Below are 10,352 nucleotides of genomic sequence, written 5' to 3' on the forward strand. Positions count from 1 at the left end.
TAATGTAACTTCAAAACTGTAAATAAACTACTAAAGAGAAGGCAAATCAGATATATGCAGCTTTAAAATGGTTGTACTTAACCATCATTTATACTTGTACTGTACTGATCAAGAAAATATATTTGACGGAGGACAGACTAGTGCACAAGTTTACTAATTCAAGTAAGTGCTTGGATAATTTCAGATTTCAAGCAATAAAAACAGGCAATCATTACTATTCATCATAGCTAGTCAATGAAGAATGAGTATTATAATGGCATCAAATTAGAGAGCTGATCTAGTACAAATATAAATAATGAAGAGAAACCACTTCAGAAACATTACCAGCAAATCCTGTGACGATTAGCGCTCCTATTTGTCATCAAATGGCACAATAAAGGCAGGAAGTACCAAGCATATTAGTATATACTACATGGCAAAAAATTCAAACACTTTACTACACTTTCCTTGGATTGTCAGTATGAAAGTCAGTGAAGGAAAAACAAAACAAAAAGAAGAATCCCAGCCTTATACATATAAATAAACACGAGTGAGAAAAACCACTTTGACCTTATCATTCCTCAACTGAAGACTACAGACGAAAAGTTTTCCTGCACGATCAATCAGAAATACTGCAGAAATACACCATCTTTGAAATCTAACATGATAAATAAAATACAGTAGCAACCACTATTTTCCAGATAAAAAGTCAGTTTTAAAACTTTCAAAGTAAAAACTAAAATCCACAGAAAACAAAAATAACTTCTATTCTTTTACTGTTTTCCTTTTGCACAGCTTGTACTGGTTTTCTTCAGTTGATACATACTATTCATGAATATATTCCAGTGAAGTCACTACTTAGATCCAACAAACTACATCTTCAATGATTTGATGTATCACTTCTCCTTTGAAACTGTTGCAAATACTGAATTTGATCCTGTAGTCAAACACAGCATAAAACCTATGTTTTCATGTTTATAAACCAAAGTCTACACTTCAGAATTATAAATGTGCCTATAAAAGTTATTTAAATTTACAAATCTTACATCATAAGACTAATCCTTACGCTAGTTTATGAAAAAAATACATACAAGCTGTAAGGTAAATTAATAGTCACACACTATAAAGAACAGTATACTTGCTATACCTAATAGGTTAAAAGATTGAGACTAAATACACCATCAATTTAGTCTTCAGAAAAACATGTTTTCCCCTTATATGTAGGAATGTTTTTCTAATTAATGTAATTTATAGCCTGTATTTTTGCTTTACATAAGGACAAACCTAGGCAGGAAACAAAGCTTCCACATCTTAGTACATTAGTGCCAGAGCAGCCTCTTAAGCGAAGAATTGGAAACTGAACTTAAATCTCATGCTCTTGATGAACTTGGGAGTCCACTGCACATAGTATCTGAAGGGTTCCTGCTATGATAAAAGAAACATATTCCTCAATCTTTTAATTTGTAGAAAAAATGAATTCACTGAGCTGTCCTTAACAATTATTCCTTTTAAAAAAATTCATGCTTTGAACACATTTAACTGGCAGAGTACACTTATACTGGATCACTGATTTGCTTAAGGGGATTGTTTTTTGGGAGAATACAGTAATAGAAGCCCGATGGCTACGTACACTGAATTGTTAAACCAGAGCCTCACATTAAATAAAAAAAAAAAAAAAAAATCATTTCCCCTCCCCCCCAGCATTATACATAATATACTAAACATAAGGAAAATTAGATCAATAATGCCTCCGACACAAAACAGGCACAATATGAAAAATCAGAGATGAATTATAGCCAGATTTTGCTCTCCCTCCAGTCTATTATCTTAATTTTGACAGGTAAGGAAAATCAAAACTATGTACCAGAAATGAAGAAACAACCTTCAGTGCTTGAAGGATAACTTGTCCTGTGGCACTACATACCCAATTTAAAGCAAAACAAAATGAATTCCCTCTTCAAATGTTCTGTCAATATCACAAAAGAACCTCAAAGAGCAAAAATTAATGTTTGACTCGCTCAACTGCCTTTTATTCTACTAAATTCCGCTACCAAAAATTTCAGCAAGTAAGTTTTCTCTGTCTTTTCAAAACATGCATACAAAGTTAACTGCTACACATCATCTGAAGGAAAGACTGTTTTCCAGGTTTCCAGTTTGATTTACTATTCAGCATGTCTGGTAATGATAAATTCAGCTTTAAAGTGCTAAAGAGATTCCTCAGTCAAAAAGACCACCTAACAAGACATTAAGCAGATGGTATGACTTCTTAGGAGTGATGACAACTATCTTCTAGTTACAGTTCAAGCCACGCTAGCACAGATACATTAAAAACTGAGATTTTTCGATTGCTTTCCCCTGCCCCCCATTTCCTCTATTCAATTCACAAACACCATCTTTAGAAAAAAAAAATTTAGAAATTTTTTTACTTGTTCACTCATCTTCTGTTTTTAAATGTTTTCAAAAAAGTTTTTACATCATCTTCACAATAAGCCCTATTATATAAAATACGCCCCTCCCACTAATTTCTACCAAAAAAAAAGACCAGTAGCTGTTCTTACACAGGGGAAGACTGTAAATAAATGAATACTGCTGTCTAAACTGCAGATTACTTCAGAAAGAACACCTGCAAATCAAGATATGTTAGTCCCAGAATGATTCAAAAACACTGAAGACCAGTGTGCACAGACACACACTTCTGAGAGAAACCGAGGTTGTAGAGCACCCGTGCTTTAATCAACACCAATCATGCACTGATGACGTAGAACATCCTTCTACTTTCTTCAGGGTCTGAAGTATTAGATTTCATTATTAGCATTTATAATATTATTATACACTTGCCACAGAATAGAAGATTCCATATTATGAGGCATGTTTTGATGTATAAAACTATACAGAGACAAAAAAATTTCTTTCTTTCATTGAGAAGTGTTCCACTAACTAGCTAGAAACCACCTAGAAGCACAATTTCAGCAAGACTTTAAAAAGAAAGTCCCCCTGCACCGCCCAGAGGGAGGAGATAATCAGGAGTGAGGTTGAGCCCAGGAAGAAGGGAGGGGTGGAGGGAAGGTGGTTTTGAGTTTTGATTTTATTTCCCATTATCCTACTCTGATTTGAATGGTAATAAATTAATTTCCCCAAGTCGAGTCTGTTTTGCCCGTGGCGGTATCTGAGTGATCTCCCTGTCCTTATCTTGATCCATGAGCCTTTCATTACATTTTCTCTACACTATTTGGTTGAGAAGGGGTGTGGTAAAACAGCTTTGGTGGGCATCTGGCATCCAGCCAGGGTCAAACAACCACTGTCCTTCATAAACAAAAACTAGCTAGTCCATTCGATATTACACATTAAAGTTTGAGTTCTTTTATGGCTATTGAACTAGTAGCACAATGGGAATACCGTGACTGTAGTTATGAAAGTTATGATCCAAATTGCTATTACAAATCAAATTACTTCAGAGTAGGAGTGTTTTCATTCCCAGAACAAGTATATTCCCCCTACGCTTATTCATACTTAGCTACACCGTAGTTGACCTAGACAATCACTGCCTCCCCTCAAAGTTTCCACATCCATCTACATACTTAACAGCACTTCCATGATTCTGTGCAGGGACATCAAAAATCTCTGTTGCTTATTGAGAATGGAAAGAGTGAAAAACGTTCTTACTTAGTAAGTTTTCTTGTGCAGCACAAATTCCTCCCCGTCACAACCGGAAATAGTGAATAATGTGTGGTGATGGGTGGATGGCACAGTGGCCCTTGTAAGCTGCCCATCTATTAGGAAGATCAGTATGAAAGACAAGGTAAGACTGCAGCACACCATTAAAGTATGATCTGCAGAACTGCTGTCAAAATGAAGATTAGCTCTAAATCTGCAGGATGAAATTACTGTTGTATGAAACCTTGTTGCTCATCTTCAAATACTCTGTTTTGTATCTTCCTGTTGCCTTTGGAGAATCTGATTACCACTACTATGTGATATATTATCATTGAAGTTGCCCATATCTTGTTTCTCCTAAAAAGTGAAGTTAGAACTGTATAATTTAGCAGGAAGTGATTCAGTGTGAAGTTACACATTACTGTTTGCTCAGACCAGAAAGGGAAGATTCCAGTGCTTTTTTCTCCTTCCTCACATTCATAACCCCATCTTGCATGAGCTGAATACTTGCTGGATCCCAGATCAACTAGATAACTTGCTACATCCTGAGGAAAAGAACAAAAACCCAAACAACACAACCAAAACCAAACTAAAAATCTACCAGGTTAAAGAGGTGCATTGGCCTAATGCAGTCAGACAAACCCATGAGCTAAAACTAGGGAAGGGACAGGATGGTCTGCCCTAAAGGAGCATAACCCCCTTTTTCCAGGCAACCATCCAATTTAACTCAGTCAAAATGCAACCTAATTTTCAAGTTAAACATAGCTGAAAACAGAAGTAACAAGCTTCAGTCTTATTTTGCTCATCAGATTATAATAAAGAAAAAACACAAGTTTAAAGTCATAAAAAGTAATATTACACACTACTTGAAAATTAAGTATTTTTACCTATTTTTCAAAGGAATAACGGCTCTCTAGACAGCAAACACTAAAATCAGAACTAAGAGAGCGACATACAAGAAAGGGAAACCATTGTAATATTTCCATTACAAATTACACACATTTCTCAGAAGATAAGTAGAGCACGCTGTCAGAAAGTTGCTGATATACAACCCTTTTCTAGATGCAGCAGTACAAAGACACTACCTTCAAAATTATCACTTAGCAGCTGAATGAACGCAGTCATGGTTTACTGTCACTGACTCCAGGATTAACACAGCAAACATAACTTATTACTAGCATAACTGCCAGGGACTGAAAATCTGCTACAACCAAATTTAAAGAGCTGTGGGCTTCCAAAAGACAACTTAGTATAGCCAAGTTGACTTGACATGTAATCCTCCCTATATTTGCCAGGTTTTATTTAAATTATTCAGGAAAACACCATTCCAATTTACCTTGTAATATCTGAAATAATCACGTTCTTGAAGTTTCTGTATTTTGGGGAAGATCTTGAAAGTATTGAAGTCATCGATGCTTTCTATGTCACACAAACAATCATCTAGGACACCTGTAAGCTATTAAAAAAAAATAGTTGTTTTTAATCAAGAAATGCAATATTAACTACAGAAAAATCCTCTAAAGAAAGATAGCAATGAAAGAAATACTAGTGAAATGCAGTTCCACAGCATATTATTCCTCATCATTAAAAATCACTCTACCATGTAACTTACATGCTCAGAATTAGAAAATAACAGACCTTAGCACTTTTTTTGAGCTTTAGCCTACCTACAAATGCAATGCTGAATCAATTCACCAGATTAACGCTTTCAGCCCTGAAATTTGTTGACAGATTCAGCAAAAAGCTTTCTGCAGAACAAGCAGCAAGATTTTTCCAAACTACAAACACATGGCATATTAGCACGTCAGAGCTGCATACCAAGTATTCTCCTACCAAATGCTCATTCGTTGTATTGCTTAAAAAAACCCCTAATCGTGCATTGCCATTAAATAACACTCCAGCTACTTTCTTTAGAGGCATGGGAGAAAGGGGAATAGGTACTTTTGTGCCCAAGAAGTTAGTAACTTCACAGTTAAATTCTAGAAATAAATACTGGGAAAGTCAGGTACAGGCACCTGCACTGTAAGGCTGTGAATCTACTGCAAAACTAAGTCTGCACTTTCCAGGTCCCATCCCTCCTCTTGCACCAGGACAGCAAGCTGGTTCAAGGCACTGCACCAGCTTAAGACCACCTCTACAAAAAGGAGTGCACACAAGGGCAGCAGCCCCACTGCCAGCACAGGAGAGAAAAGGAGAACCATGCAAGTAGCAGAGGACAGACTCAACTAAGTAGACTAAGCTACAGCAACACTTCTGCTGAGACCCTGACAGTGTCTTAGTGAGAGGCAGAAACACTGCAAGTGTGATTCTGTGAACACTTACATGATATGTTCCATTAAATCTAAACTAACTACTCCTAAGCATAGCTTCTTCAACAACTACAAATATGTTTGAAAGGCCTTTCAAAGGTAAGTTTGAAGGCGTGAGACCCTATATAAGGGAATGGAACTAAACACTGCTGTTTACTACTGTTCGTCTTCAGCCAGACAGGAAATTCATCTAGGACATACATGATGGCCTAGAAAGCATGTAAAATAGGAAAGCCCACACATCTTACATCTTGCATGGGCTTAGAAGAATGTCTAACTCTTAAGAGGGTATGGGCAAAATGAGACAAAATATTAATTTGTGGCTTTTTTCCCCCCCCTCTCTCCACAGATTTCACATAGATTAGATGATTTCATAATCTGATCTGTTTCACGCATGATAAATCACTCCACTACTTTACGGAACAGATACCCTTATATAACCAAGCTTGATGTAAGGGAGCCACTAGAAACCAAATTGTAGACTTCTGCTCTTTTATGGAGCATAAAGGAGGCCTGGAAAATGGATTTCCCCCAACCTCCTGTGAGAATTAAGAGGTGAGGGTATGGCAATAAAGCATTTAAGCAGAAAATTCACCTTACGTAGATCCTACTTTTCCTGAGGCATTAAATAAGCTGTCACAATTTTGCAGAGTAGATATGGCAATGAAGCAAAATTCATTTAAGGGAAGGTACTTTACCCAAAGTCTTTCATGCCATTACGGTTGCCTTGTTAATGCTATCTAACTTCAAACCTGGGCAAACAGCTATGAAAGAGCCTATGTGCAATTACAGGTTTTTCACAAAGCCAAGAAAGCTCACAGCCCACAGGACTGCCAACTTCAAAGTCAGAAGACGAGACTTATTATTGCTGATACTTATAGAAATAAAAACACCATGCATTTTAGTCTATCATGATTTCATTAAAATTTTCAAATTTTCTTGTCAGTCATACATCGTCAGAAATTAACTTTGCAGTCTTTTCAGGTAACATCATTCCACAAAACAAGCAGCAGTACATTTCACTGAAATTTAAAAAGGCAAAAAGGAAACTCTAAACATTTTGCTCCAATGTTATTAAACTGTATAAACAGGATAAACCTTATGTGAAAAGCAGTCACTTACTAAGCTGAAAGCAGCAGGAGAGATCCAAGAAATTTTTTTTGGACTCAGAAGGTAACAAGCAGGAAAGTATTTTTATGACCACCTCATGAAGCTATCCACTGCTTACAAAAATATTTTTACCATCTATGCAGAACTGAAAATGCTTTTTCAGGGGAAAATGTTCCAAATAAGCATGCAATAGTTACACTCAGTGACAAATCCCCATGGAAAAATAAAAAGCTGCAGTCTTTTTATGCAGCTAAGATGGCAAATTAATGGTGGTCACATCTTCGCCAGAGGCCTCTGATAAAAATCTTGATTCTAAGAACACCTTTCAAAACACAATGCAGTTTACTTTGAATGTTATGAAGTTTCAAAAATAAACCCTCCCCAAAAACTTAGAACTGGTCTAAGAAATTATTAAGAGAAAAATTAATTTAGAGCAAGAAAAGCAAGCTAACAAAATTCTCTATTTCTTTCTACAACTTTTTCAGAACTGGAACAGTCAGCTCCTTGTATATATAAAATAGCAAAATCAATGTCTCCTTGGAAGGCATGCTCTAAAATTAAACTATGCTATATCTGTACCAAACCACAATTTATAAAATGGTTTGACAGCACATATGAAACATCAATACTGCACATCAGTGAAGTCAGTTCATAGCACACTAATACAACAGCAAACCAGACTTCAGGTACCCCAGTTAATAGGTTTTTTATTAGTCCAGGTATAGGCTTCAGTGCTCTCACTTGCATAACGATGGAACACTAAGAACATGCAGAAAACTCATTTTTGTCGACACCTGGATCTTCCAATGAATTATTTTTCAAACTGGAGCCATCAAAATAAGAACACTGTATTACACATTTAAAATTACATATTGCAAGACCTACTTTGTTATTCACAGAATTGGTATTTTGCCTTTTTTTTTAATTCAACTCTACTGATTAACTTGGTACACAAATACAGAGCCAAACTGTACTGTAAGTTACCACAACTTCTGTTACAATGGCCAAGTATCAAGCTTTCTTTTCATCTGTCAATTACTTTGAACTCGAAGATAAACTCCAAAACCATTAGCCTACTAAAATTTATGTTCAAGAAGCCAACTGACATTGAACAGCTGCTATTTCTTCCCTATTTCTAATATGCTTATCAAGTATTTCCATGTATTGTCAAACCTAGTTTAGTTCTTGTACAGATATCGCAGCTGCACTGGAGATGTTAAAAGTTCTAACTTATCTTCTCCAAGATAAATCAACCTTTCAGAAGAAAAGGTCATCGGCCAACCTGCATCAATTTCGCCTTATGAAATCTGGAAAGAGAAATGTATTCAGCACTTCAACATTAAGAAAAACCTGAATAAATGCATATAATAACAAGCAGCCTATTCATACAAACAACCTTATTAGTGTTATCATGTTGTACTTTAATTGCTTCAACAATTAGAAGACCACCTGGGACACCTTGTTTGTTCCTTAGTATTTCACTTTGCCATAGCTGCAGGATGAGAGAAAAGCTATAGGTAACATGACTCTTAAGAACTAATGGCTAGCTTATTTTTCCTCTGTGTAACTCAAACTCCACAGATGTTTACTCTGAACACAATATGCCAACAATTTTATGAAATAACAACAACTGATCTGTGTCAAGTGTCGCAAGAAAACCATGCCAGTTTGTTAATGGGCTGTTTAAGAACCTCAACTCCATTAGCATTGAGTTATGCTAAAATAGCTACTAAAACAATGTTTTTTTCAACCTGCGAGAACCTCAACTTACAACAAGAGAAACTGCAATAAAAACTATCTATGCCAGACTACTTGAGTCACTGTCTTCAATGGTCGCTTACAAATACAGCATGTTATACAAAGCAGAAATTTGGAAAATTAAGGAAACAGGCAGACACAAAAGACAAACTTTGCTCCACATGGGCATTTCACATAAACTCACTCGATTGTCTTTGGCCCAGCTGAAATCCTTCCCTACCTGACACCAGCCGTTATTTCAGCCACAGGCATACTGCTGATGAACACCAAACTCCCTACACAGACACCTGTCCTTCTGAAGCTGTGAAGGCAGTTTACAGGAAGCAGCAGCGTTCGCATCCTTCTCTGTAACGTGGGCAAGCAGGCACGACCTAACCACAAGCCAAGCCTGGGCACCGGTACTACCACTTGAACATATGGCGTCTTGTCGACTCCGTGAGGACGCCGAAGTTTCTGCCTAAAGCCAAGGGCACGATCCAAGCCCGAGCTCCTCAGCACAGCACCCCACAGGCAGCGGGCTGCGTTACCTGGATTAAACAAGCCCTCTGTGCAGCTAGACCGTTATATAAGGGTACGACCACCGCTGGCTCCCAGGTCAACCGGCTTCTCCCCCCTCACCGCCGCGGCGGGGCCCCGCAGACCGGAGGCACGCGCCACCCGGCCCCGGGCTGGATCCCAGCAAGCAGCACCCACACGGTGTGGAACTGGAAGCGGGGGGGGGGGGGGGGGGGGAGGCTACCAGCTTGAGCGAGACCCCCAGGACCCCCAGCCTTCTCCGCCGGGGAGGCTGCCCCCTCCCCACCTCCTCCAGCCCGCGACACGGAGGACCTCAGCCCTCCTGCCCCTCAGGCAGCGGCCCGCAGCCATGCCCGCAGGCGTGGGCATCCCTGCCCGGCCACGCTCCCCCCACCCCGCCATGAGGGGACCCTGCCGCGTCCTCCCATCCGCTGCCGGTTCCTACCTGGGCCTCCGCTGTCAGGACGCAGCCGAGCACCGCCAGCAGCCGCACTGCCGGCCGTGCCCTCGCCGCTGTGCTCCGGCCGGCACCGCCGCCGCTCATGCTGCTGCCGCCGCTCCGCCCGCCGCGGCGGCTGTCAGGGGAGGGCAGCCCTCACCCCGCCGCACAAGCAGCCGCCGCCGCCCCAGGAAGGAGACGGAGGACCGGGGGGGTCGGCGGCGGTGGCGGCGGCCGCCCCTGCCTGCCTGCGGCGGGAGCCGTCGGGGGAGGGGGGGGGCGCCGCGCTCCCCTCAGTCTGCCCGCGCGCCGCCGCCACAGCGCCGCCGCCACAGCACCGCCGCGCGCTGCGCCGCACGGCCCCTCCCGCGCAGCCCCCGCCGCCCGTCCCCCCCGCAACGGCTCCCGCAGCCGCGCGGCATCCTGGGAACCGTAGTGCGGGCGCGCGCGCAGCCCCCGGCGGGGCGGGGCGGGGGCGGGGCGGGGCGCGGCGGCCAACCGGGGAAGACCACGCGCGCTTCCAAAACAAGCGGCGAGCGAGGCGGCGCGCGCGCGCGCGGCGGGCCGAGGGGCGGGGCGGCGCGGCG

At 40.9% G+C, this 10,352-nt stretch overlaps 1 protein-coding gene across 3 annotated transcripts in view; it reads right to left on the reverse strand.

The window, feature by feature from the left end:
* The window catches only part of ERO1B (endoplasmic reticulum oxidoreductase 1 beta), a 32,671-nt gene extending 22,599 nt beyond the window's left edge, over window positions 1-10,072 (reverse strand). For 2 of the 3 annotated variants that reach the window (XM_056343251.1, XM_056343250.1), the window contains exons 1-2: window positions 9,772-10,072; window positions 4,970-5,089 (exon numbers count right to left, since the gene is read on the reverse strand). In XM_056343251.1, the coding sequence (XP_056199226.1) occupies window positions 4,970-5,089; window positions 9,772-9,870 (219 nt within the window). In that variant the 5' untranslated portion in view covers window positions 9,871-10,072. Of the gene's footprint in view, window positions 1-4,969; window positions 5,090-8,334; window positions 8,356-9,771 lie in introns of those variants that run through there. The other variant, XM_056343252.1, reaches the window with a different exon arrangement.
* Window positions 10,073-10,352: the final 280 nt, after the last annotated feature.

This window comes from Falco biarmicus, chromosome 6, assembly GCF_023638135.1.
Source record: "Falco biarmicus isolate bFalBia1 chromosome 6, bFalBia1.pri, whole genome shotgun sequence".
In the NCBI taxonomy this organism is placed as follows: domain Eukaryota; kingdom Metazoa; phylum Chordata; class Aves; order Falconiformes; family Falconidae; genus Falco; species Falco biarmicus.